The sequence below is a fragment of the Canariomyces notabilis genome, assembly GCF_033297395.1.
Source record: "Canariomyces notabilis strain CBS 508.74 unplaced genomic scaffold N656scaffold_9, whole genome shotgun sequence".
Classification (NCBI taxonomy): Eukaryota; Fungi; Ascomycota; class Sordariomycetes; order Sordariales; family Chaetomiaceae; genus Canariomyces; species Canariomyces notabilis.
In genome coordinates, this window is record NW_027041831.1 from 403,808 (window position 1) to 430,059 (window position 26,252).

Sequence of the window (26,252 nt, forward strand, 5' to 3'; positions counted from 1 at the left end):
CATTACTCTTGTGCATACCAATCCTTATCCGTACACAAACCGCTGAGATCAATCCCGGCCCAGGCTTGTGAATGGCGCCAAGGGTGTGCCGCTGTTTGTGTCACGCACCGCTGCCGATTTCTTTTGCCAGTGTACAAGTACCGTAGTACATATGAATAGTTTTGTACCTGTACCAGAAAACGAACGTGGTTGGGAGCCGATCATGCCAATGCCTCCACACGACGCGGCCAACCGCCGAAGCGGCAGACACAAGCCCGACACCGACCTGGTCATCGAAACGCCGTTGCCGTTGCCGCCATCGCCACCGCGAATAAGGCTTCGGGACAGAAACGGGGACAGAAACGGGGACAGGGACAGGGACCGCGCCGCCCGTCCGCAGACACCCCCCGATTGTCCGCCGCCCACATTCGAGATTGACAGCGCCTCATCTGGGGGCCGCTCTCTGCTGCTTTCCGACGGCCCGGCAACGAGAACCGCCGCCGACGTCGAGACCTTTCTCCAAGGCCTCGCACCCGTCAGCATCCCCATCGACATGTCCAGCGCCGAACACGGCCAACACGATCATCCAGAGCCCCGCCACCGCAACCAGCGAGATTCTCACGACCTTTCCCTTTCGCCCCGCCAAGTGACGCGCGACTCGCTCGTTGCCAATATGCTTCTGTCCCTTGACCGTCTATCATTGGGACGGATCGACACATTTGGAGCATCATCGAGGACGCCTTTCGACGAGCCAGCCCCCTATCCGCCCATCGCAACCGATGACGCGCGTGCCATGACATTTCATTCGAGGCCGAGTCGCGGCGCCGGCCACAGCTACTCATACAGCTCGGATCTCGAAGGCACCGAGATATCCTCGCGGGGACGCCGCAGCAATAGCAGCTCGGGATATCAGCAGGGTTTAGGCCGCATCAACAGCATGCGTGAGACCTCGCAACGGAGCCCCGGGCGGGCACTGCACTCGAGAGGCGGCAAGGGGAGCAAGAACGGCAGCACAAGCAGCACTGATGCCGCCGGATATGTTCAAGTGCTGGGCAGCCAGCGCTGGACCAGGGGGTTTGCGAGAAGATCATCCAGCTTTGACGGCGAGCCGCGCCCATCGGCCAACCCGTGGCACGTCGAATTCTCCAGCTCCTTCTTCAATGACGGATATGACGCGGCTCCCACGCCAAACATACCGGGCGGGCCCCGGAAGCTCACTAGCGCGCCGTCGTTGCCGGTTCTGCCACCACCGGAACCAAAGACTGAGCCGAAATCGCCAGCGAAGAGCGCTGTTGTTGAACGGCGGCGAAGTACCCGCTCCTCGAGGAGCGCAACCGTCGGCCGCAAGTCCGAGCCAAAGTTCAATCCCGCCAGAGACGCCCCGCCCCTTCCCGTCCTCGACCTCGACTCGGCGCCCGCACCTCATGTTGGGTACGAAAAGACCAAGGATTCCAGCCTCGTACCGCCGACGCCCGCCGCCCCCCAAGCCAAAGAAAAGCATGGCTTCTTCAGGAGAATGTTTAGCTCGTCCAAGTCGGTTATTTCAGGCAGTTCGTCTTCGCCGCAGGTCTCGTCTTCAGCCGAACTGCCCATGAGCAGGTCGCCGTTTGCCTCCCAACCCAAGTCATCGGCGCCACCGTCTCGTGAATCGCACCACTCGACTACACATACGTTACAGAAGAAAACGTCGTCCTTCTTCCGAAGGCGGAAGTATTCCATCACGGACACGGAGCTTCCACCGGTGCCAAACATACCTGCCGCGCCAGCAGCAAAACTTCCTCTGGGTCGACTCGAAACCGCGCCTGCTGTGAAGCCGGAACCCAGCCCCATTACCAGTCTTCGGCGGGCAATGGATCCTTTCCTGCAGGGTAGCCCGGCCTCCACAGCCGTTCCGACGCCTATCGATACCGTGTTACCCTCGATTGAGGCACCGCAGGATTCCCCTCATCCTGATACGGCCGCACGACGCGACGGTGATGAAACCACCCGCACTACGAGAGGTTTCTCGCCGGACTATGAGCCGAGTCCAAAAGCAGTCATCCGCAAGGTCGAATCTGAGCCCGCCAATGAGGCTGGGGCAGCACCCCTTGCGACACCAACGCGACAAGCTCCCGAGGACCTGGCTGAATCGCCGCCCAAGTCTTTCCTCCGAGACAACAGCGACAGTGAAGATAGTCCGGTGCAGCACCGCAAAGTCCCACGGTCCGATGCCCGGGACAAGAGCCTCAGGCCGACGCCGGAGCCAGACAGGATAGCAAGATCACCGTCGCCAGTCGTGTCCAAATCGAAGAGCGTGCCGAATCTCACCAAGGCAGCACGGCAAGACTCCAAACGCCCAGCGCCTAGCCGTACAGAATCAGCTGGCCTTGGATCCGAGACCATGTACAAGCCCAGCCTGCCGAGCTTGAGAATCGACAGCGCTGAACCGAGTCCCGATGACATGGGAATGGGAGAGCTCGGCAGTCATTCGGGCAAATCCATTGACGAGCCCGAAGTTGTGGTTGGTGAGCCTACCGAAGACGACCGGCAGAAAGCGCAGAAAATATTTGAAGGAATTGAAGATTTCATCCAAAAAGATAGAGCAGCAGCCTGGATGGGTGAAGAAGGTATCGTGCGGCAACGGACCCTGCGCGCGTACATGGAGCTCTACGACTTTGAGAATCAAAGCATCGTAACCAGCCTGCGGCAGGTTTGTCAGCGGCTGCTGCTCCGGGCTGAGACGCAGCAAGTTGACCGGATCCTGGTGGCCTTTGCGAAGCGGTGGTGTGACTGCAACCCGAACCACGGGTTCAAGACGCCGGGTAAGTTCCCCTGTCATGCTGAAATCGGAGGCTTCTAACTTGGGGTAGATGTTATTCATACCATCTGCTACTCAATCATCCTCCTCAACACCGATCTCCACGTAGCCGACATTGAGCACAGGATGACCAGGAGCCAGTTCATCAAGAACACCATGACGACCATCAGGCAAACCCTCCAGGAGTCGGCTCCTGAGGCGTTTGAGCGGCCAAGCATCCTCCCAAGCAAGGGGAATCTCGGCCTCGAAAGCGACCCCCGCTCGTCGGAAGAGCACAACAAGCACAACAGCTTCCGGGCCTCATTCAAGCCGCCTCCGCGACCCGGGTCGACCCTCGGCATCATTTCCGACCAGCCTGCGGCGGACAGCTGCGGTCCCCTGGTCAAAGCACCGTTCGACGGGTCGCTTCGCGCTTGGGAGTCGCAGGTTGAGATTGTCCTAAAGGACATATACGCCTCCATCCGTGACGACCGCTTACCGCTCTTTGGTGCCGAGGCCAGCCCGCTTCATACCCCGAGCGGCTTGTCGGTCATGGGCATGCTCAAACGGTCGCCAAGTGTGCTAAGCAAAGCCCCATCGGAGAGCGTCGCGTCGACCCGCGGTAGGATCCCCGAGGCAGTGAAGGCAAACTCATCGAGGTTCAACTCCAAGAGCCGATCGCGGCCGAGGGGCTTCGGCACTGGCTTCTCATCTAGCAGGACTAGCTTTGAAGATGGGAACTCGGTTTGGAGCCCAACGGACTCCTCGGCGACCTGGAGCAAGGTGTCGCTCGGTCGCACGCACACTTCCATGTCGATGGATTCGTTCGGTTCCTCTTATCCGCGCGGCGATTTCAAGCAGTCTATAGGTTTCGCCAATGCGCTGAGCCAAGCTATTATCCGCGAGGACAGCGCGCTTGAAGTGCCCAAGGACGAGGTCAAGTGCGAGCAGCTGCTGGACGACGAGTCCCTCGAGCTCGCTGGTCCGCCATGGGTCAAGGAGGGCATCGTCACACACAAGCACCATCTCGACGGCATTGACAAGAAGGCCAAGGACCGCAACTGGACCGAAGTCTTTGCCGTCATCCAGAAAGGGCAGCTAAGCCTGTTCTCCTTCTCCCCCAACAAGTCTCTCCGCAACAAACATCGCCGCGGCGGCCTTGGCAACGGCGGGACCCTGCCAAAAGGCGCCGTAGTTGGCGGAGGCAATTGGCAAGACAACGCCACGAACCTTGGCACCTTCTCTCTCCGCCAGACCCTTGCCTCTACGTTGCCCCCGCCGGGCTACTCCCGGTCTCGGCCACACGTCTGGGCGCTTTCTCTCCCTACCGGCGCAGTCCACCTCTTTCAGGTTGGCACGGCGGAGATCAGCAAGGAATTTGTCAGCACGGCCAACTACTGGAGCGCCAGGCTCAGCACGCACCCGCTGGTAGGCGGCATCTCCAACATCGAGTACGGCTGGAGCGACGCCATCATCAACAATGCCCTCGTAAACGCGATCCACGAGAGCGCCGCCGCCAGTGCACCTGCTCCTACCCGGCCCGGTAGCGGTAGCATCAGCATCAGCCACATGAAGAGCCACTCCCGCTCAGGCAGTGCCGCCAACGCTGCGGCAGGCATAATCGGCGGGCGCTCGTCGATGCAATCCGGCCGGTCGATGCGCTCAGCCTCATTCGACTTTGTCCGGCCCGGGTCAGGCTCAAGCGGCGTGCTGGGCCTGTCGTCCTCGCTCCCGCGCCACCCGACCACCGGCAGCAACCTTCCACCTTCCTCCTCTTCAGCCCACCACCACCATCACATAGGCAAGCTGCCAGGCGACAAAATCCACATCACGGACTGGTCGCCGCCGGCGAGTTCGATGCGCCCCAGCAACCTCTCCGAGCGCGAGCAGCTCGAGTCGCTGCTGGCCTATGTGCGGTCCATCGAGGCCGAGCTGCAGGCGCATAACGCCCTGCGCAGCCCTATGCTGCTGGCTTTTTCGCCGCGCAGCGCCAACGCGGCGAAGGCCATGGCTAACTGGGAGCGCAAGAGCGAGTATCTTTTGAGGGAGATTGTCAAGTTCAGGACGTATGTGGATTGCCTCCAGCAGGCGGAGGTCAGGAGGGTGGAGATTTATCGCGAGAGGGAGACGGCGAGGCGCGCGGCGAGGGGTGACGCGGTGAGTGATGAGGAGGGTGAGGGTGAGCGGCAGGTGGAGGGCTTAGATGTGAGGGATCTGGATGGTTTGGTACGCGGCTCTGGTGGTCAGAGAGAGGAGGAAATCGAGGATGAGGTTGGCGGCCATGTGGGGGATCATGGAGAGGGGAGAGGGGGAAGTTGAACGGGACGGTCGATGTTCAGTGCCAGGTTGACGGCATTTTGAGTCAGTGGCAAGCTTGCCATACCTTATATTGATTCACACGAGATGCGGGTTTTTGGGGTGGTATTTATGCTACTGGAGTAGTACTGGTAGTTCTTCGTTTTGGTTTCTTTTGTTTCGTTTGTTCCTCTCTTTCATGGAGCGGTACCGCACGTCTTTAGGACAGCATGACCTTCAGGATAATCTTACTCTTTGAAATAATAGACTTGTGGGCCTGTTATTTGGGCTTGATGTTGAATATCGAGCTAGCAGGTGCTCGCAGCACACCTCGTACCGGTTGCTTTAAGGTTGCTAGATAAGGTACTAGTCAATACGACTTGGGGGCCATGTATTGAACCCAGAGCACCCCTTCCAGGCACCGGCCCCTTTTTGCTGACGATGATACTCCACCCCACTAACCCGGCCAACCACCACGGCCAGTTTATAAGCAGACAGTCGCCTCGTGTCGCCGGTCGGGACTCAGTCCACTCCAGTTCTCTCCAACGTCAGCTCGACGATAAGGGAACGATAAACAGTGCGGGCCCTTGCGGAGCTGTCAGCTTCCAACAGCAATGTCTTCAACGACAACAACTGCAGCGCCCCAAGCGCTCACACCACCATTTGTTGTGCCGTAAAGCTGCGCAAACCGGTTCATCACGACCAGCTTTGAGTCGGGCTCCAGCACTGTTACCGTCCTCGCCTCTGGCCCGACCGACTCCCTGTTTGCAGATTGCCAGCCTTCAGGATGGGATGCGGGCGACAAGAGCCGTTTCCAGTTCAGCCCAGCTGTTTGTCCCAGCGGGTGGACGGCATACCATCTGAGCCAAACCGTGTCCATTGGCATTGGGGAGGAGCCTGAAACTCAAATGAAGACGTTGTTCACGGCTTATTGTTGCTCAAGGTAAGTGACTTCAACCCCCTTTTATTTTCTTTCATCTTCCCGCACGTCCCACACGTCAACTTCAATGAGCATCACGCTTTAGCTTCAACCTGGAGTCAGAGATGACTTGATAAGGTAATTTAGCTGATCGAAATGCCAAATACCACAGCGGCTTCAGTGCCTCTTTCATCAACTACTGGCCAATTTACATACAAGGATATCATTCATCCAACGCATGCGTTCAGACTCAATCACAAACAACCATCACCGTACTGAACCCCCAAGAACCCAGCACCAGCACCACCACCATCACCGCAGCTTCATCACTATCTTCCTTCTCCTCACCACCCCCCAAACCAACATCCCAACGCATAATCCAAACCATCCGCGTCCACGAACCATGGCACATAACCTGGGCAGCCCCGGATCTTCCCTCCCTCACCCCGTGCCCACCAGACCTCCCATGAGCCAGCGTCCAACCCAAGATGATCACCTCGTGGGTGCCCGGCGGACCTGTCGATCCAGGCGCGTACAGCGATCCCCGGGACATGTAACGACGGTGCACACTCCGACTCCTACTCGCCGAGCTATATGGCCGGGGTTATGTTCTACATGGTCGGGTTGCCGCTTATCATCCTGGCTGTGATTGCGACTTGTCTTGGGTGCTGGTGTCATCGACGCCGGCAGAGGCGGAGGCGTGTTGAGAAGTGTAGAGCGGTGAAGGCGGCGGCGGGGAAGGAGGGGGGGAAGGGGGAGAAGGGGACGGAGACGGAGAGGAAGGGTGTGCGTGCGGAGCGGGAAGTCGTGAAGGAACTGGGTTCGACGACTCAGGAGGGGATTGGCGCGGGATAAGAACTTGGCTCTTGATCGTGTAGGGCTCAGCCTTGTCGAGAGAATCAAGGCGCACCGTGTAGGAGTTGGGAGATTCTTATACCAAGCGTGTCTGGGGTAGGGTTTGGGACCGGATTTTATGGAGAAAGGGTCCCTAAGTAGAGAGAACAAGACGCGGAAACTGGCCGTTTATTTTAGTGCATCCATGCCATCAGATAAATTTGCTGCAGCATGTCGAGGCTGCTAGAACCGGGGGAAGTCTGAGTAACTGTCAGATGTCACCATATTTAATCCTACAATTCCTCTGATCTGAGTGTTTGCTCCTGCCATGTCACTCCATGCGTCTTTGATCGCCGGGACCCGCTCACTGTCCGAACCATAACTCCTAGTTTGTACCATGGGAACAAAGCAACAGGCGGAACCAGCCTTCATAATGTATGGTCCCTTGAATGGAAAGGAAAGGGTGGCGCCCGCATCCAGCACTCCTACCCAGAATGAGCTGGATCCTCAGTAGCCACGCGGAATACCCGGTCCAGATCAACTTTCTCCCCTCTGGAGGCCTTTAGCAGCTGTTCCATCACCGCCTCTGAGCCCATGGCCTTCCTCACTGCCACCATTCTGGTATATTCTTCCCCAATAATCCGGCAAACATCCCATATTCTCCTCCGATTCGCCACGCCCATCATAATTCCCGTCATGCCCACCCTGGGACGGGTCAATTCGTCCAGGCTGCAGAGCAACCCTTTCAAGTCCACCCCCTTCATGAGTTCCTGATCTTGTAGTAGCGGAACCACCTCAAGCAGCCACGGCATGCTCACCCGCTTGATGCGATGGCGCCAGAGGCGGGAATCGTGACGAAAGGTGCAATGGACATGCCAGGAGGCGCTGCATAACGACATGAGGCTCTTGTCGTCAAGAAAGTGCGTGATCTTGCACAGCACGTCGTAGGGTAGCTTGCTGAACCGGTCAAATTTGACTTTGGAAGAGAGGTCGTAGCTGAGGAAAGTGCGTGTGAAACCGCCGCTGCGGGAGATATGGTTTCGCAGGACCGTCCTGACTAAGTTGCTGGGCGTGGCGAGCCAGGGCTTGTCGATGTCGTCTGTCTGTTCAACACTGGGGTTGGCCACCAGACACTCGTAACCACGCCGCGATTCCCACAGCAACTGCTGGCAAGTGTCAGCCAGCGGGCCGTAGCTGACAGGCAGGCTCCCGACGCAGCCGTCGCCGAGGATTCGCAGCGCAAAGTAGAGGGCGTCTTTGTCGAGGCAATCCGAACCGGACCCGGAGAAGGGACCTACGCCCAGCACCAGTCGATTGATGTTGAGTCTGTAACCTGTAATATACAGGGCAAAGAGTTCTAGACAGGAAGAGTGCATCGGAAAGCAGAAGGTTTCGGGATTTCTGTCGTAGCAATCTATAGGATTGGGCGAGAACTTGCGTGCTGGGTGGTTTGGGTCGCGCATTCCACGATGGTGCGCCAGCACCCGCATGGTGCCAGATTTATTGACGATACCACGGGCAAGAAAGGACCTATGGGTTCGTGTTAGTGGTTGTGCGGGGCATGGCAGGAGGAAGATCGAGGAGAGAGTACTTCGATGGGCCTGTCGCAGCAGGGTTATAACAGAGACCGAACGCAATCTTGATCCACGTGGTATCCTTGCTTTGAATGACATCCCAGTCATAGTACCGTTCTGGATCTTGCATTGAGTTGAACTGGTCGCTGTCACTGCCGTCTTCAAAGTTATTAATCCCCTGTTGGTTGGTTTCGGATCCCATCTCAACGTCCTCGTCATCCCAGATCAAGTCCTCGCCACTGTAAGCGGACTCAAGTTCGCTCTCATCATCGCCCTCTGACGGTACAGTGATCTGGTCCCAGTCCTGTGATCCTTGTTCAAGCCCATCGCTACCGGTATCGGTGTCTGAAAGAGCAATCGGATCGTGGTCGCTCACAGAGTCGCTTTCCCCGTCATCAGACAGATCGCTGTCAAGGTTATTGTTCATTGAGTCGCCGTTTTCATCACTGCTGTCGCTCGATTCACTCAGCTCATCTTGCTCATCAAAGTCGGATGAAAATTCGAGCCAAGTTCCTTCCCCCAGGCGGTGGTGCACTCTCCTAAACTGGATGCCAAAGAACGGACCGCCGCAAATGGCGCAATATGCGGACCACGAATCCATCGCTCTCGGCGGAATCGACGATGAACAAGGAAGAAAGATCGAAGAGTGATGTGTGTGAGCGAAAAAAAGTACAGCGAAGCACGTGTCGAAGTGGCTGTGCGTTAAAACCAGCATGAGGGAGCTTTGCTGGATGCCTCCAGGCTGCCGCCGAGATGATTGGCAGGTGCAGTGCTGCCTTTAAGCTACGCTGTCAACCCTCCTTAGGCAGTGATGTGTTGGATTTGGGAAACGCGAATCTTTTGGCAGAAACCAATGGATCTCAATAGATATTCGAAGTCAAATTCACAACGGTCACGCGCAAACAGTCAAGATCGGATTGAATTGCGCAGTTTTATCGTACTATTGTATACCCAAATTTCGAGCTGGAACACAATAACACCGGCACATATCATGCAAATGGTTTCATCGTTCTTTGTTCAGGACGGTCTCATCACGATCGCTATCACTTATCACTCCAAAGAAAAGCCAACCGCATTCTACTTCCAGCCCTACCTTATCTACAAAAAAGAAGGCTTTCGTTGTTGACCAGGAACTGACGTCCCTGGAAACAAGGCTATGATCACTCCTGACTATATGAATGCCAGTTCTTCGAAGTCTGCAGAGAACCTGTGATGGAATTGTCAGCCCCTTTCATCAGAAACGGTTCACTTACCAGATAACCTGAAGGTACTTTCTTCACCTGAAAAGCTATGAAACCTAATATTACCAATTCGTCAGCGCCATATTCACGCAAAGCTATCACCTTACCTTCCATGGACTCCCGGGAGCTTCAGGCTCAACTGAGTCAACCCCCCTGAAAAAGGTCAGCAATCCAACTCCAAATTCCAACCTAGGCATCTTCTGACACCACAACCTACATGTAGCAATGCCGCAACCCATCAAGAGAACCCCCAAGCCGATCCATCCATCACATCAACACATATCCAACCTTGCCGCATACGCCGACCCAAACCCCCACCCATCCGGGCCCCTGCCCATACTAAAAAAATTACCCACAGAGCGGGCCAGCCAGCCCGAGGGGTCGCGACGCCACCAGTTTGCCGTTCTTGCCTGGTTCAGCGCCTCGGCATCAAGTTTGTACGCCCCGCCGTCGTACCCCGTGTTAGCAGCGGCCTCGTAGCGTGGATAATATCCTCCCCCGCCCGAATCCTCCGGCTCTGACGACAGCGGCCGCGACCCGTAAAGGTACGGCGCGGCGGCGCTGCGGCCGTCTTGCCGTGTCAGATCCACCTGCTGTTCTTCGAGTAGCCAGTCGAGGGAGGCGTAGTGGCTCGGTGGTTTGTGTGAGAGAGCGTTGAGGGGTGGAGAAAGGGGGGTGTCGTTGGGTTCTGGGTTTGGGTTTGCTGGTTGGGGAGGGGAGGGTGGAGGGGAGGGATAGGGGTTGAAGCCCAAGAGCCAGGTTGCGAACTCGGCTAGGGTAGGGAAGCCTTGGTTGGGAGGGTCATCTGCGTCTTTCTGAGGTTCAGGTTGTGGTGTTGCTTGATTGGGAGGGGGCTTGGGCGGTGAATTGGGCTCGGGAGACGGAGGGGGGGATGGAGGTTTCTCCGGATCTGTCTTGGGGCTCTTTCTTAACGGTTCAGGGTCTTGAACTGGATCGTTGCATTCGTCTGCCTTGCGCTTTTTGGCTAAGGGTTCGAGTTCACGATGTTCATCGAGCGGCCCAAGTTTCTTTCGGATCTCACTCTGCCAGCGGCGGCGGATTATTTTGTTTTCCTCCCGCGCTCGCTTCCGCAATTCCTCGTCACGCCACTCTTTCAGCTGCTCCAGTAACGCGTGAGTCTTCCTGTTCCTCCAGGTGGCGCTGTACGCGTTCAGCTTCGGATCTGTCAGCTCTTGTTGGGCCTTTTTGATTGCCTCCGCAGGGATATAGATGCGTGCCTCCATCATGTGGCGATAGCAAGGAAAGGGGAGCACTCGGGGCTCGTTGTCGAGAGGCGGGTTCAAGTTGTGCCGGAAGCCGTACTTGTGGTACTCCAGCTTCTGCTTGAGTGGCATGTAGTACATGGGGCATCCCTTGAACGAGGGAACGTGGATGCTGTGGCCCCTGCCTTTAGAGATAGTCCGGTCGGGGCAGCCGCAGAGGTAATACTGGTAGAAGTAAGAGCACTTGCACTGGGGGAGGTCCCAGATATACGCCATGTTGAGTCGGATTTAGCTGGACAGTGATCGCGTTGCCCAGTGATGCGTTAGAAGTTCGGATGTATCAGCAGAAGAACAATACTGCAAGACGAGGGGTGATTTGGTCTGATGGGATAGGGCGAGCCTACCTGACTGTTTCTTACCTGTGTTTGCAGACTTGCGTTTATTCGGACGATACTTGCCAGGAATTTAGATCTGGCTGAACAGAGAGAGCTTAGACCGTAGAGACAACTACATGTAGGGGGATGGAAGGGATTTAAGAAGGCTTGATTCTCAAAGGTGAAGCTTGTAGAGGACAATGAACTCCGAAACGCATCCAAGACTGGATTGTATTTAGCCTCCGTGAGCCAACAAAGACCATCGTTCACGGATCTAAATTCTAATTCGAGCAACAGAAGATAACAATAGGACAAAGAACACGAACAACTGGACTGCAAATATCCTACTGTCCATCCTCATGACGCCGCGTCATGCGTATCCCAACTTCCAAAACGTCTCAATGTTCCGTCTGCTATCCTCGTCCACAAATTCGTGTGGCGGTCGAATCGTCACCTTATCTCCATGAACCTCTGCCACCGCCCCAGACACGGTCGGGTCAGCGAGGAACTGGTCTACGCCGCGTATCAAGGTTTCCATGGGCGTGACAATCATGTGCTTGAAGAGATCCTTGTCCGGCGCGATGTTTGTGTCTGGATCTTGTCAGTCCTCACTCTGTCCGTTGAAATCAGGGGTAGGCAACCCCAAGACTTCAATTCGAGTGTCAACCTACCCAGAACTGCAGGCGCCAGAGCATTGATCTGGATTCCCGCCCTCTCAATCACCTTCGCCGTGGACCACACCAGCCCAATCACGCCAAACTTGGAGGCCGCATACAGCGGCGCGATGGGGAACGGGTACAGACCAGCGTTGGAAGCGGTGCATATGATCGAGCCCCTCGACGTCCCGTCTTGAACGTGGGGTTTCTTATCCATGTAATGCACCGCCAGGTTGACCGCTAGCCATCCAAATCAGCTGCTGCTCCCTTATGCGTACAATTCCTGCCCGATTCACCAGTGGAGGAATCAGTTGAATAAAATAAGCAGCAGGGGGAATAAACATACAATAAACCACCCCCAACAAATTCACCTCCACCGTCTTGACACTCGGCTTCCTCGGACCCTCCTCCCCACGCTCCCCACTCCCAGCACCAGACTCGGACTGCAGCTTCACCAGGGTAGTAGCCCCTTGCTCCGAGACGCCTGCATTGGCCACAACCACGTCCAGGGCGTTCCCATGCTCACGATAGACGCGCTCAAACACACGCGCCTGCTCGTCCCATGAAGAGACGTCACACGCATGAAACGAAATGGTTGTCCGGCGGGGGAACTCGGCCGCAAGCGCAGCCGCAACCGCCTCCCCCGTCGCCGCGTTGACGTCGAGGATCGCGATCGAATGTCCCTCCGGCTGACCGGCAAAGTACCGGGTTATGGCAAGCCCTATGCCGCTTGCTCCGCCCGTGATGAGGATGGATTTGGGCTTGGAGTTGGATTTGGAGGACATGGTTGGGCGTTGTTAAGATAAGACTATGTTGCCTATGTTAGTAGAGTGTTATAACCTGCACGAACTCCGGAAGACGTTAGATTAGACAAGGGATGTCGACTGGAGTATGACTCGGGTGCTTGACAATGTCTTTCAGAAGATGAAATGGGATGTAAGTGCCGCTGTGCTGTGCAACCCAGCGGTCTTCCTAACCATGAATAAGGGGCAATGACATCCCCGTGCCAAGACGGGAATAGTGCGCCGGGTCTCCAACTCGGAACCCCGCAGGATCGGAAGCCGGCAGTTGACCTTGCTTGCCCGCATGCGGAGTTGTGCGACCCGACGAGTGCAACATCACCTGTATTTAGTTCTAAAGCAGCGGTTCCCATGTCCGTCTTCCTTGACTCTGCCACTAAATGATGGAAGGTAAAACAAGGCAAAGCGTGCGTTCTATATTGGGGAATCACGGCTCAAGCGAAGCCCAATTCGGGCTGGACGACAGATGATTCCCAAATCAAGCCGTGAAGCATTAAGAGCCATTCCAGCCCATTCCGTCATATCGTGCCCCACCCCGTTCTGTCCATCCCATTGAATTCCTCCCCACGCCTCCAGATGATTCGGAGCAGAACTGAGATGGGCCGGTGAGAGGAGGCAGGGTTCGTAGAAGGCACGGCGTGTAGTACTCCGAAAGAGCAAGCCAAGTCCCATAGAGTGCTGCACACCGCCTAGTGGTTTTTTTCCACTCAGGTGGCTAGAGAAGCTGGTAGTAGAAGGTGCAGTGTAACGGGCTGAGTCCACCAAGGTACCTAACCTGCCTTGACTCCGGTCCATGGAAATCGTTTGGTTTTGCCTCGCAACTTCGCATGAGCTAGCCTTTGCTAGAGAGCCTCACATGACAACCTAGACCCCAACAAGTCAGCACTCAGATTCCAAGCACACAACTCATCACCGCATGCAAACAAAAATGAACAGATCAAAACTCACGCAATCGCTATCAGTCTTCCCCTGCGGAATCCCCATCTCCTCGAAGGTAGCCGGCCCCTGACCCATAGTCTTCCCATCGGGATGTTTCAGATCCGCAGACGACGGTGGCGGTCTCCCACCGCCACCACCAGCACCATGACTCGCAGGATTACCACCACCGGGCCGTTGCTGCTGCTGGCCCGGTGCAGGCCCAGGACTAGGCCGGGCGGCATTCTGCGCCACAGGCGGCGCGCTGGCCCGGCCCGGCCCGCCGCTGTCAACCACATGCGGGAGCGGCCGGCCTGGCCCACCACCACCACCACCACCAACAGGCGGTCTGAGATTCGGAGCACTCCCCGCAGGCGCGGCTATCCTGGCGCCAGCGGCGGGCGGGACAGCGCCGTACCTGTCATATCCTCCTCCTCCGCCTCCCCCGCCGGCTCCGTGACCGTAATCGCTGACTGGCCGGGGTACGGGCGCAGGACGGCCGCTGGGACTGCCTCCCGGGTAGCCGGGCTGGGCGCCACTCAAAGCGTACTGACCGGGTGGCCCCTGTGGGGCAGGCTGGAAGTTAGGGTTTGGTTTCTGCAGGCGGGCGCGGGTGGGGTCGCCCACGGGCATGGTGCCGGCGTGGGTGATGCCGGGGCCGGGGCCGGGACCGGGTTTCGGCCCACCATATCGCGCGTCGTGCGGCGGCGGCGGCGGCTGCTGCTGCCACTGGCCCGTCCGCGCGGGGCTGGGTTGCCTGTAGCCCGATGGCACCTGCGGTTCCCAGCCACCTGGTGCGGGTTGACTTGACACTGGGCGGCCGCGGCTGGCAGCGTTTTGCATTGCGTTGCTGGGGGACAGGGGACGGATGCCAAAGGCGCTTCCAGGACGATCCGCGTGCGGGCCGGCAGCCATGGAGCTGCGTACTGCGGGATTCAGGTGCGGGCCACGCATGTCGTCTTCGGGGTATGGCGCGGTGGACTTTGGCCTGAGGGTGAGCGGCGGCGGGTTGTCATCGATGGGATACGGGGCGGCTGATTTAGGTCGAACCGTGAGGTCACTGTGCTCGATATTCATTGTGAAGGCCGGTGGCCTTGGCGACGGGTCGGGGAAATCGATTCCGCCTGCAAGAGAATCTAATATTAGCTGCACGAACGTTACTGGCTGCCAATTCGGGAGAGACAAACCACCAGGGGCAGCGTTCTGGTCACCTTCGCTCAGCGTCGGCAGGACATCGTTCTGCCGCGCAAATCGCTCTGGCCGCTTGCCGCGCTGAGATCCGTGCTGTGACTTGATACGTGTGAGGGTCGTCGTCTCGTGATCCTGCTTGGTCAGAGTCTTAGACTGGCTAAGGGATTCGAGTCTGTCCTGTGCGTCCTTGTTTCCGTGCTCGGCTGCCAATTCGTACCACTTCCGTGCCTCTCTAACGTCCTTCTGGACGTGGATGCCGATTTCGTGGTAGTAGCCCATGGCAAACTCGCCAGTGGCCAGTCCCGACTGCGCAGCTTCTTGGGCGTATTTGAACGCCAACTGCTCGTTCTTGGGAAAGAGATCCTCGTAACCAAAGAGGAACCACCGACTAACGCCCAGCGCCGCTTCAGGTTGGCCCTGGCGAGCGGCAAGGCCATAATAATGGAGAGAGTATGCGGGGTTGAAGTCGCACCCGAGCTGGCTGAGCTCGTAGGCCTGGCCCATTTTCAGCTGTGCCTTGGCGAAGCATAAGTACGCTGCCTTCTCAATGTATTGGCGCGCAACTGCGACATCATAGGGAAGTATCCGTTCGGGGATGGTGATGTCGGGAAGCTCTCGTGCGATGAGCATGCCGTAGACGTAGGCCCCTTGAGGGGCGTCCTCGTCGGCCGTGTCTGCAGCGTGCTGAATCATTTCGAGCCCGAGCAGGAAATCCCTCTGATGTCCGTGCTGGCCCATGAGATGCATCATTCCCAGCCGATAGTTGGACGCCGAATCACCGAGGTCCACACCAAGCTTGTAGTGCTTGATGGCATTCGGGATGTCGTTTGAGTTCTCGTAGAGCATGCCCATTCGGTACTCGGCCCGTCCGAAGCCGTTTTCGGCCGCCTTTTTGTAGAGCGAATATGCCTCCCTCTTATTTTCCCGGAAACCAAACTTGCCAAACTCGAGCCATTTCCCCTTCATGAAGGTTGCCTCAGGATGGTCCTGCTGCGCTAGATAGTCGATAATGTTGACAGCGTCGACGCGCAATTCGTGCTCCGTCTTGGGCGTCGGCGGCCTCTCTCTGCCCTTGCCCTCCTTTTTCCATTCCCTGGCGTGCGCATCCTGGGCGATCTCAACCCATATGAGGGCGTCGCGGGCCCACGTCACCTGCATCGACACATTGTTGGAGTGGAGAACCAGATTGCGGGCCTGCCATAGGATCTGCTCCTTCTCTTCGTCGCTGGGCGGGATGTTTTCGCCCTTGACCTTGGGGAACGGGGAGAACGAAGGGGCGTCCATGGCTGCGTAGTCGAATGCGCTGGTCTGGAAGGGTTTAAAGCTGCCTCGGAGGATTTTCCACGGTCAGCGCGCCAATCCCCACTAGGTTACGGGGTCCAATCATGTTTCCGGACTTACGACTTGGATTGTCCGCCTTCGTAGCTCTGCGTTGTCGCGCTACCGTCTCGTCTGGGGTCGGCGTCGCGAGCTTCGAGTTCCAAGCGCTGTATATCCTCCTGCATGTTCTGGGGCACCTCGGGCATTACCCTGCAGCAAAACCCGATGGGCGTTAGCCTTCAGCCTCGATCCAGCCTCACCCGTCCCAGCCGAGCCTCATCCAATCGCTCCTTTTGGGGGGCCGCCGGGCGCAGCTGATGGATCAGCGGGGCCTTCCGACCCGGCTGCCGTTGGGAAAATAAGCACGTAACAATGTCCGACGCACTCACCTCTGAGGGGCCGGGGCGACAACTTCTGGCATGTAGTAGTCATCGTAACCCCCGGGAACAAACGTTGCGCCAAACTGTGGCATGTCGAGGAACTCGTCTCCAGGCGGAAGACTTGAGGCTGCATTAATTAATGAGCGGAAATGTCAGCAGGAGATGCCCCAAAGCGGCGAGGCCCCACGAGTGAGCCTCTGTTATGATCTTTTCCCCGCTTGAACCTGTCGCAGGGTGTTGGCGGCTGGCGGGACCGTTCTAAGAAGCGGGACTTGAGATGCAAGGAGGGGCGCCAAGAAAAATGTCGGGTGTTCGTCGAGCTTCGGTTGGTCTCTGCGCCGTTTCTTGTTGGTTAGAGTCCGAGGAGGACCTCAACTTGGGACCGGATGATGGAGCAGATCTTGTGTATTCCTCTTCTCAAACATACAGAGGAATGATAGATCCGGTTCGATCGTAGGAATATATGGGAAGTGCGAGGTCGCCCAGATTTGGCAGTGGCTGTGATGGGAATGTCCTAGACAAATGGCAGGGGACCAGCATGGACAGAAGGGGGCAGGCCGAACAGCAAAGCAGCAGCTTCATCATCAACAGACCCGGTTTTGCCGATAAACGCGGGCTGCCCCGGCTTCGCGAGCCTGGAATGGTTTCGTCCGCGACCTGCGCCACGACCGCGCGACGCTCCACAACGATCTCAGTACAAAATTACCGTAACGATGTGTGTACAGTAATATCCCATCTGCCGGTGTATGTCATCCAACTGAGCTTGTTCAAGCGTAAACTCCGGCAGAGATAAAAGCCCTTGGCATATCTTGTACGAAATCTCTAGGATGTGGAGGGCGTGTGGCTTATATTTTCGATTCGCGCTGCTGCTGCTGCTGCGCCTGCGAGCCCTCGGTCGGCCATTCCCGTAACTAATGTTTGCAGTGAAGGTCGTCCTCTTGCCGGCAAGCCTAGCTGGATGCAGTGGGGTCTTACACCCGCAAATAGAACAAGGCCCCGCCAGCCCAAGAAACTAGAGAACCAAAAGGTAGGGGAATTTTCAGCCTCGCCTCCACGTACCTGATCGTGTAATTAAACAGTTGATTCTGGTGCCGTCGGCGTCAATCTTGGGAGCGGCGTCGTGCCCATGCCGAGTTTGATCAGGACGCGAATGCGCCTTTGCACATGGCGGGCTGTTCCAGGACGTCATTGCGAGTTTGCGACAGCTGTGGTGGGGTTGAAGGATGCAAGGCAGTGGCAGAGGATACAAAACAGCGCGTCAGTTATCGCGTGCAGCACATTGCGGGGCAGCGCCGATCTTGCATTCAGATCTCGAATGGGAATGCCGATTAATGTACTCCGTAGGTTTCGAGACCAGCAGATCCTCAAGTTACTTGGACAATGCTGCGCTTGAGGGGATCTCGTGTAAATCTGAAAACCTTGACCGACACGAAACGCCACTTCTGTGGTTTGCAAATAGTGTAGAAGAAAAGGAAGGAGCTGGTGCGAATGGTCCAAAACGATCCCTTTGTTGGATAACTGTGCGAGATGAGGCAGCTCTGGGCAGCTATCACAACTTATCGGCATCGAAGCAAAATTGCCCGGCCCAAACTAAGGTAACCGTGGATAACCATCTTTCAGTCTGTTAGGGAGTGCAGAAGGCCGACACAGATATTGCTAAATCGAGGGGAAGCCCAAAGGTATCCTTACAGCAAATGCAATTATGCATATAACAGAAATGTATTGTACCTTAGCTGCCTTTGACATCTCGGGATTTGCAACAGCTCTATCCCAATTTCCCAAACGTTGAAACCAAGGCTGGAGTTCGTATGCCAATTTCCCTCTACACTGCAGGGCACGCGACATGGAACCTCAGAAGCCTACCTTACCTACATTAATAATTAGGCTCCTAGGCAGCCCACCAACCAGAAGGTCGCTCTTAACGCTCTGTGTGCATTTGTGTGCGCCTGAGGTTTGAGGCAGATCGCGAGGCAGATTGGACGGTCCAATAGCAAACCGGACTGAAGCTTTGGACTGCACTAACGAACGAAGCAGGTACAGCCAGTGCTGCGTTGTTGACGGCTGCATGTATGCAGCCCATAGCAATGCTTCGTCTTTCACCATGAACTGCCTTGTTGAAGCAGAACAGCTCACAAAACAAGTTGGAGCGCTCGCCTTTCTCCCCGGATCGTCTCACAAGAAGTCAAGCACAATTCAACAAAGAGTTCAATCTTCTCTCTTTTATCGTTGGCATTGTGTGCAGGCTCTTGAAGCTGATAACTTCGATGGAGACGGTCGGAGTTGCCTTGGGCGCCGTGCCCCTTGTAATCGAGCTCTTTAAGCAAGTCATCAACGCCTACCACCTCTTTCTTGAGGGCAACAATCTTGAAAAATCGACGACCCATTTCGCTATGAAGTTGGCCATTGAGAAGCATCGTTTGCTCCGCTGGGGTGAGAGCTTAGGCCTTTGCAACCCGGACTCGATAAGCGCCAAGTTTGGCAGTGGCACGAGTATTTTCAAGGACGAACAGCTGGTCAAAGTCATCGAGCAAACTCTCCATTGCATTCACGACATCTTCTGCGACGTGGGCCCTCTTACAAAAAAGTATGGGGTCGATGTCGTGTCCAGTGAATCTGGCGAATCGAGCAATCCGCAGAATTGTGAGGAACCAGCACCGAGCCAACCGACTAAATTGTTGCGGTCAAGGAAGAGGAAGAGTACCTCACAAGCTGCTATAAATGGGAAGCGGCCGAGGCTCAGCCTAAGCAGATTTCAGTGGGCCATAAGGGACAAGGACGCCTTCGAGAAGCTCCTCTTGGATCTCAAGTACTACAACGATAGTTTACACGCTCTTCATCCGCCCGAAATTGCGATCACTCTGTCGCGAGATACCCTAGGATCACTGATCCAAACGGCGAGTCCCGAAATGCTGGAAAACTTTGGACGCCTCAATTCAGCTGAAGTTTCCTGTCTACCGTACAAGCCAAGGGAGGCGGCGATTTTCCAGAGTCTCCCGCAAACAGCCTCTATTGCTCTGGCGATTCACAAGAAACCGAGCAGCGACTCCTGCTTCCCGAAGGCCTGTGATCAACACGCCAACGGCATAATCCCTTGGAGACAGCTTCATCCTTTGGGGGAACTCTTCGGAGAATGCCGTCGCGCCCTGTGGCAGGACCCCTCAGGTCGAGACTCTCAAGTGACCCTGGTGTTCCTTGAGTCTGTATTAAAGGGTCCCGAAGCTTGCACTTACGATTTCAGAAAATCAGAGCTATATCAGCAAAAGCTCATGCAACTGAGACAACTTGCATCATTGCTTGCCCAAACCGGAAATCCCGAGCTTTTCAGAGTCATGCGGTGCCGCGGGATAACAACAGGCCCGGACCGTCTCGACATCGTCTATGAGCTGCCTCCCGGGGCTTCAGCATCCGGAAGATGTCTGAGTCTCGCGAATATACTACAGGAGCCAAATGTTGAAATAAAATTCAAGTGGAATCCTCGCCCCAGCCGGCTGACACTTGCTCGGGAGCTCTGCTCGGGCATCTTCCACTTCCATTCCTGTTCCTGGAGGCATAAGGACATATCGTCTGAAAATATCATCTTCTTTGAGTCCATTACGGGTTACATCGATATACACCGGCCATATCTCAAGGGATTCAAGAAAGCGCAAATAATAGACGAGACTACGCATCATGGTAGAATCCGTGTGCCGATACGCCAACACCCTTACTACTTGTTTCGGAAGGCGCTTTCGGAGGCAGGGCTTCTGCCCCAGATAAACAATTATTTTCGGTTTCGGCACGAGTATTACTCGCTGGGCTTGGTTCTTTTGGAACTCGGCCTTTGGGAAACTCTCGGGGCTATTTGGAATCCAGCAAAGGCGGCAAATCATGTGCGCCAAGTAGTAGATTACTGCGACAACGAATCCATGGAAGCATGGAAGATAGTCTCTGCAATAATTTCGAGGACAGACGAACGGGGCTTGGAATGTGAGCAGACAAACCGGCAGCCGGATGTTTACGATGGTCTCCCAAGTGCCATCAAGCAATGCTTTGACCACTTCAAATCCGCCATTGAGCAGGAGCAAGTGGTTGAGCCACTGCGGGAGACCAGTCTAGCGAACGACCGAAAAAAGTGCGAAAAGGTGCTTAACCTATGGTTGTCCTGTTACGAGGAGAGGAGTGCCTACATCCACAACACAGCCATCCAGCAAGCAGAAGAATTCTTGGAGGCGACCATGGGACGGAGGTACCAACAGCTTGTCCTGAGATGTCTGAGGTCGGAATTCGAACTTCCATTGTCGGCAGCGGAGGATCAGTGGGTCAGGCATTTCAACTGGATGGTGGTTAGGGAGCTGGAAGCATGCTGCTTGGAGGAGACGAAGAAATTGGACCTTGCGCCGCAGTCACAAGACTCTTTGCATCTAGAAGGGACACGGTCGTAGTATCTGACCAGCTGGAGCTGGCCAGGATGAAGTATGAACCTCCAGCCCCCCCCCCCCTCCCCCCAGGCTATTTAAACCATAGACTAGGTGATTCACCATCTTGTTGAGAATATACGGCTAATAATGGCCATGCCTCGGTTGCAACAAGCAATCGGGTTTCTTGTCTTTAGCAATTCTGTACCCAGCCAGTGCTTCATCAAACCAAGAGACCGCACGGTACGTTACGAGTCTTAAGTTTTCGGGGGTTAACCCAGGTTCCGCCAAGCTTGTCAGGTTTCACGGGACTTGTCCTCACTTACACGAGGACCGAGGATATATCTATCTACGAGTTGTATTCCAGAGCCACTACCTTGCTAAGTCTGTAGTTTACAATCCATTATTTTCCACGAACCATGACCAATCTAGCCACCCCGCCTCCCGTGCTCCTTCACCAAAGAATGCCAGTCTATTGTCAGATATCCACCCAGAGCGCCCCATACGGCAGACTCGGCCCAAGGAACCCCTGGCTGATGAAAGGAGTGACAGCCGAATTGTACAAAAACATCAGGTGAAGGGTTCTGTACCAACAGTTTCTACAATACCCAACGCCTCTCCAGATACAGAGCCGAACCTGAGTCAAGAAAAGAAGGACGAGAGACCCGGGACAACTATCACAAACTCCACAACCCCAAGTTTCGCAGAGGAGTCAGAAAAGCCCCTTACCAGGTGTCACATCTCCGGGCGGTTGCAATCGGGAACCTAGCAACACCGTAGTTAGCCACAACCTCAAATCCCCCGAACGAAGCCTATACTATATACATGTACAAACACTACCAAGTAAAGACTGAACTTACCGCTCATACGCGTACGTACAATCCCTACAAACACAGTGATAACACCACCCGTCAGGGTCGTAATACACGCGCATGGTCCAGCGGAGCCGACCGCACCGGTCACAGCGGGCCGAGTGGTCAAACGAGCGGTCGTAGAGGCTGCTGAGGGGGCAGCCGTCGGCGTAGTCAGGCCCGGCACCGGTGTAGCCACAGACGCCGTCGGCGCGTAGGGTTGCGCGCTCGTCTGTGTACACCTTTGTTGTTCCGCAGGCCTTGCGCAGACCGCTCCTCCGTGATACGTGCGACTTGCCGCAGAACTCGGTCGTTGCGCGCACGTGGCCGCAGCGGGTGTAGCGGATCTGGTAGGTCCAGCACATTGTGTGGGGGAGTATAACGCGCGCAACGCGTGCCGGTGTTGAAAGGTGCAGTGGGCACCGGGGGGAGGGGTCCGGGCTGGATGGAATATGGCCCGGAGAGTAGATGGATGAAGGGAGGACGGCGGGGAATCGGAGCCGAGAAAGGATTACCGCAGGGCGGAATCCGGGGCTGCCGAACCCGCCTGGCTAGGTTGGAGTTGATCGGCTCAGGGGGTGGGGTAAAGATGGTTTAAGATTCGATGGTGAAGGATCAAGATGTTGAGGTCTGATCGGTGCTGTTTGTGGGTTGACACCAGACGACAGACGTAAGACAGTGCCGGGAGTGGGGGGAGAGAGGAAGTGACTGGTAGCATTTTAACTGTTCTTTTTGTCCCCATACTCGACGTGCCGGTCTGTGATGCTCCCACACAGAGTTCTTGCTAACACCAATTCGTCGCTTACATCTTCAATCGCTCAGAGGTGCCGCCCGGTCCAGTTGAGGCCCGCGGCGGGGAGACATGCCGCATGTTTCTACCAATGGCTTCGTTCCCTTCTTAGCGCCTCATTGTTTCTGTAACGGTTCATTCCGGTTGTCTTGGCAGGGTGCCAATCGGGTGCTCTTGCTCGCGGTTCTTTGGGGTTGCTGAGGGCCCCGAGGTTACCTTAGCAGACTGGTTTGTTTCGTGACGTTCCTGGAACCAACCGGCCGAGAAACCAAGCAAATCGGCAGCCATCAGGTCATAAGTGTGTAGGTAGGAGTGTCCTTCCTGAAGGACGGGTCGTCGTGATCTGTAGACCTGCAGGTGCGCCTGGAGGGACGGCTCGTTTGGCTTGCCGCGCGGAACGGCGCGCAGCGGCTGCGACCCCTGGCCTGCTGCAGATTTTCAGGGGAGCCTACTACTAACTATAGGCGGTTAGTGTAGGTAGAAATCCGGTCAGGCCAAGCCTTGGCGCTGACACCTCCGTTGACCTCAAATGGCTTCCATTTTGGCCAGCCTCTGAGCGTGGAAAGCGCGACCGCACCACACGGTGAGGAAGGCGCGAACCGCCGGCAACTACTCGGGTTTCTACGCTTGATTGCAATTCCAGATTTTGAGACTTCGTGGATGGATTTTAGATACGGAGTAATAACCTAGACAGAATCACCGCCAAGATCTCCCCTTCCACTGCACAACTACCATTGGAATCAGTGACGCGCCAACCAGCATGGCCGTGGCAATCCCCGCCGACGGCCTGAACCCGGCCTCCAAAATCATCTGTGGGAACCAGAACGGTCCAATGAACCCCCACATTTGCCGCACGAAGCAGACGAAGACGCCCACATCGGCAGCGCTCTCCCTGTAGCAGTCGACCGCGTACGTCGTCGCGACCGTCGTGACGATCTGGTTCCCCACCGCCGCGATGCCGGCACCGATGATGGGCGTGATGTTCCACGTATCGCCCGCCCGGTCGAGCTGCACGAGGTACACCACCACGCCGCAGATGGCTAGCAGGAGGCCCGGGTAGCCCACCCAGAGGCGGAACTCGGGCTGCGGCGCGTGGTGGCCTTCACTGCCTTCGCTATCGACGGCGGCGCTGTTCTTCTCGTTCTTGCTCTGTCGCCGCCACATCCACCAATCACTCAGGAACCCACCCATCAGCTCGCCAATAAGCGAACCGACGATGAGGCTGATGTTCTGCAGGCCCACCTGCTCTGGGTTGAGACCGAACTTCTCGGGAAACAGCGAGCCCGTCTCAACCGTCATGACTATATTGGCCCATAAGAAGACCATGGCATAGGCGAATGCGGGAATGATGACGCAGGGCCGGGTGACGAACGAGAGGGGTCGGACAAAGTCCCACCAGCTGAGAGGCGTAGGATCAATGCGCCTGACGCTCAGGAGACTTCCGAACGAGCGCCCGTTGACGCTGGCCGAGAGCTGCGGAGTGCATGCGGGGACCGAGTTCCGGATGTAGCGCGATTCGGACAAGAGGAAAAACCCAAGGATAAACTGCACGCCGTTGACCTGAGCGGTTTGGTCAGTACCTCCTACCAAGGCCCGCGATCCGACAGTGCGACTCACAATGGCCATGATCCAGTAGATCCACAGATACCCGACTCTCACCGAGACGAACCCAAAGATCAAGGGCGCAACCGGCACGCCAAGGGTGACCATGATCGTCCACACACCGATGTAGCTCGCCCGCTCCTTTTTGAAAAAGGTCTCGGTGACGACGCCGCTCCCGAGGGCGATGGCTGGCGAGATGAAGAAGCCCGTGATGGCCCGGCAAAACGCCATTGTACTGTACGATGGGCTCACGGCGCAGCCAATGTTGCCGGCTAAGCTGCAAAGCAGAGAGAGCAGAAAGATTGGCCGCCGCCCGAAGCGCTGCGAGATGGGGCCCCATATCAGCGGTGCGCCGCCCAGCACCGCGATGACGAGCGAAAGCATGTACGAGGCACTCTGGATCGACACGCCAAAATCCGCCGCGATCTCGGCGAAGACGGACTGCACTGCGGCCGCTGTGAAGGTGCCCATCATGGCGTGGAACGCGACCAGCACCAGGTTGATAACTTTCTGTTTGGATATCGTCGTCAGTACCCTGTTCAAGGTAAGGGAAAGGACAAGGCCCTACCTTATGTTTCGGCCAGTTGTACGGATCATTGTCCGTCATGTCCGGCACCGGCTCGAGGTCCAAAGTGCCATGGCGTTGCAAGAGATATTGCCGATGCTCTTCGCTCAGGGCATGGATTCCTTCCTACATCTCGGTCAGCTAATTCCAGTCAGTCCCCCAAGCTTCCACAGCAATGCTCACAGTGTACTCAACATTGAGTGTCTCGGCTCCCGATCCCTTTGCCATATTGAAGACCACGCCTGCTCAACCAGAAGACAAGGAAGCTGGCCACGGGAGGGAATGAGGGAACAGTCCGGGGGACCAGCCAAGTCTTGGCCTTGCTTCTTAAGCCAAATTCAACCCCAAGGCCGATCCCTCACTCGCCCGGGCTGTCCCCGGAGTGTTACCCCATACCCACACATATCCACGCTTCCAGATATGGGGCCCCAGAATGTCACAGATGCAGAATGTCTCCGCGCCTTCAATAAAAACCAGAAAGACCGCTGAATTCAGCCAGTGAGGTTGTTGCTCCGGAGCTCTATATATCGCCGCTGGAGACAGGCCCCACATGACATTGGAGACTTCAATCGGACATTTGGCTTCTCTTGGCATCCGGTGCCATCGAGCTGGGACCAGCTCACTAAATGCCAAGCAATCATTCGTCGGACGCTGGCAGACTGCGACATTGATTGTCGTGGGAAGTGGATCGAATGTGTGGGTGGCGGCGAATGTTCGGGTTGTGGGGGAACCGGGAACGTGGGACGGCAGTTGCAATTTGCAAGACACGCGCCAAACCCACGAATGACAGCAATGGAAGTTTGGTTGCTAATTTCTGCCCTTCGGGTTGATGAAACGGCTTTAGCTCGATCCGTGTAAGTGCCAGGGCAGGTTGATTGAAAGACGCTTGCTGGAGACATCACTAGCTTTCACTACTTGGTACCTAGCCAGCTAGGAAAGGATAAGTTTGGGCGCGACACTTGTCAACGGAAGCTAATGCAAATGCAAGCAGATCTGACTACCGTATATTCTTGGGAAGTTGAGCTGACCCTACTGCAAGTGCTAAGGCTAGCAACCAATCCCAGCCTCACTCTATCCTACCTGCTTCAACTTTTGATGCGATGCGATGTCGAAGTAAGCCGTTTGAAGTGGGCGGGATACTGAACAGATGCGTTAGACTCGCAGTAGGGTCGGCTCAATTCCCAAGAATACGGCCCCTTTCGCGACTCAAATGGGCCCCACGAAACGAGGCATCGGAATACCCGTTTTCTCAGACCATACGGTACCACCACATAGGAACCCGGAACAAAGGAGATGATAATGACATTCAATACGCCGTCTTGGCTCAGTCCCTCCCCCACTGCAATCCAACCACCTAACTGGCTAGGGAACAGCTACAGTACATGCCCGGCTTAGCCTAACACCAATGGCTGCAGTGGTACCGGCAAACAACCCGTTTATCTGATTAGAGACCGGAAATTGGAGCAGACATGAACCAAGTCAATCTCACTTGCGCTCAGCACTGACACCACTTTCACTAGAAGTGATCTGGTAGAGCTTCTCGGTAATGGGTACGTTGTTGGTGTCTTCCAAC

General features: G+C 56.2%; 7 protein-coding genes across 7 annotated transcripts; 2 read left to right on the forward strand and 5 right to left on the reverse strand.

The window, feature by feature from the left end:
• Positions 1–48: 48 nt before the first annotated feature.
• N656DRAFT_730552 (uncharacterized protein) lies at positions 49–5,338 on the forward strand. Its single transcript, XM_064812627.1, has 2 exons — positions 49–2,780; positions 2,829–5,338. The coding sequence occupies exons 1-2, from the start codon at positions 152–154 to the stop codon at positions 5,072–5,074; spliced, it is 4,875 nt and encodes a 1,624-aa protein (XP_064670670.1). The 5' UTR covers positions 49–151; the 3' UTR covers positions 5,075–5,338.
• A 1,529-nt stretch (positions 5,339–6,867) lies between these two features.
• On the reverse strand, positions 6,868–9,173 carry N656DRAFT_778627 (uncharacterized protein). Its single transcript, XM_064815039.1, has 2 exons — positions 8,395–9,173; positions 6,868–8,333 (listed from the first exon to the last, which is right to left on the reverse strand). Exons 1-2 carry the CDS (start codon positions 8,976–8,978, stop codon positions 7,289–7,291), a joined length of 1,629 nt encoding a protein of 542 aa, XP_064670671.1. The 5' UTR covers positions 8,979–9,173; the 3' UTR covers positions 6,868–7,288.
• A 364-nt stretch (positions 9,174–9,537) lies between these two features.
• N656DRAFT_828806 (uncharacterized protein) lies at positions 9,538–11,475 on the reverse strand (the record flags this gene model as incomplete). The annotated part of the gene is made up of 4 exons (XM_064818554.1): positions 9,971–11,475; positions 9,726–9,771; positions 9,631–9,665; positions 9,538–9,584 (listed from the first exon to the last, which is right to left on the reverse strand). The coding sequence occupies exons 1-4, from the start codon at positions 11,115–11,117 to the stop codon at positions 9,538–9,540; spliced, it is 1,275 nt and encodes a 424-aa protein (XP_064670672.1). The 5' UTR covers positions 11,118–11,475.
• Positions 11,476–11,585: 110 nt separating this feature from the next.
• On the reverse strand, positions 11,586–12,656 carry N656DRAFT_768070 (NAD(P)-binding protein; the record flags this gene model as incomplete). Its single annotated transcript, XM_064813598.1, has 3 exons — positions 11,586–11,806; positions 11,887–12,111; positions 12,218–12,656. 3 exons carry the CDS (start codon positions 12,654–12,656, stop codon positions 11,586–11,588), a joined length of 885 nt encoding a protein of 294 aa, XP_064670673.1.
• Positions 12,657–13,174: 518 nt separating this feature from the next.
• Positions 13,175–16,441, reverse strand: N656DRAFT_642940 (HCP-like protein). The gene is made up of 4 exons (XM_064810419.1): positions 16,179–16,441; positions 14,798–16,101; positions 13,620–14,710; positions 13,175–13,535 (listed from the first exon to the last, which is right to left on the reverse strand). The coding sequence occupies exons 1-4, from the start codon at positions 16,301–16,303 to the stop codon at positions 13,524–13,526; spliced, it is 2,532 nt and encodes an 843-aa protein (XP_064670674.1). The 5' UTR covers positions 16,304–16,441; the 3' UTR covers positions 13,175–13,523.
• Positions 16,442–18,272: 1,831 nt separating this feature from the next.
• On the forward strand, positions 18,273–21,286 carry N656DRAFT_844674 (uncharacterized protein). Its single transcript, XM_064819150.1, has 2 exons — positions 18,273–20,929; positions 21,047–21,286. Exon 1 carries the CDS (start codon positions 18,742–18,744, stop codon positions 20,896–20,898), a length of 2,157 nt encoding a protein of 718 aa, XP_064670675.1. The 5' UTR covers positions 18,273–18,741; the 3' UTR covers positions 20,899–20,929; positions 21,047–21,286.
• Positions 21,287–23,172: 1,886 nt separating this feature from the next.
• On the reverse strand, positions 23,173–24,777 carry N656DRAFT_778633 (MFS general substrate transporter). Its single transcript, XM_064815040.1, has 3 exons — positions 24,683–24,777; positions 24,130–24,624; positions 23,173–24,072 (listed from the first exon to the last, which is right to left on the reverse strand). The coding sequence occupies exons 1-3, from the start codon at positions 24,719–24,721 to the stop codon at positions 23,209–23,211; spliced, it is 1,398 nt and encodes a 465-aa protein (XP_064670676.1). The 5' UTR covers positions 24,722–24,777; the 3' UTR covers positions 23,173–23,208.
• Between the last annotated feature and the right edge of the window lie 1,475 nt (positions 24,778–26,252).

Bases quoted from the DNA above. Each gene is read 5' to 3' on its own strand.
- N656DRAFT_730552 (XM_064812627.1), top strand. From the start codon at position 152: ATGAATAGTTTTGTACCTGTACCAGAAAACGAACGTGGTTGGGAGCCG. The intron at 2,781-2,828 runs GTAAGTTCCCCT...AACTTGGGGTAG, and splicing joins CCACGGGTTCAAGACGCCGG to ATGTTATTCATACCATCTGC.
- N656DRAFT_778627 (XM_064815039.1), bottom strand. From the start codon at position 8,978: ATGGATTCGTGGTCCGCATATTGCGCCATTTGCGGCGGTCCGTTCTTT. The intron at 8,334-8,394 runs GTACTCTCTCCT...ACGAACCCATAG, and splicing joins GCTGCGACAGGCCCATCGAA to GTCCTTTCTTGCCCGTGGTA.
- N656DRAFT_642940 (XM_064810419.1), bottom strand. From the start codon at position 16,303: ATGCCCGAGGTGCCCCAGAACATGCAGGAGGATATACAGCGCTTGGAA. The intron at 16,102-16,178 runs GTAAGTCCGGAA...CCTCCGAGGCAG, and splicing joins GAAGGCGGACAATCCAAGTC to CTTTAAACCCTTCCAGACCA. The intron at 14,711-14,797 runs GTGACCAGAACG...ATTCTCTTGCAG, and splicing joins CCTGCCGACGCTGAGCGAAG to GCGGAATCGATTTCCCCGAC.
- N656DRAFT_844674 (XM_064819150.1), top strand. From the start codon at position 18,742: ATGGAGACGGTCGGAGTTGCCTTGGGCGCCGTGCCCCTTGTAATCGAG.
- N656DRAFT_778633 (XM_064815040.1), bottom strand. From the start codon at position 24,721: ATGACGGACAATGATCCGTACAACTGGCCGAAACATAAG. The intron at 24,625-24,682 runs GTAGGGCCTTGT...ATATCCAAACAG, and splicing joins ACAACTGGCCGAAACATAAG to AAAGTTATCAACCTGGTGCT. The intron at 24,073-24,129 runs GTGAGTCGCACT...CAAACCGCTCAG, and splicing joins TCTACTGGATCATGGCCATT to GTCAACGGCGTGCAGTTTAT.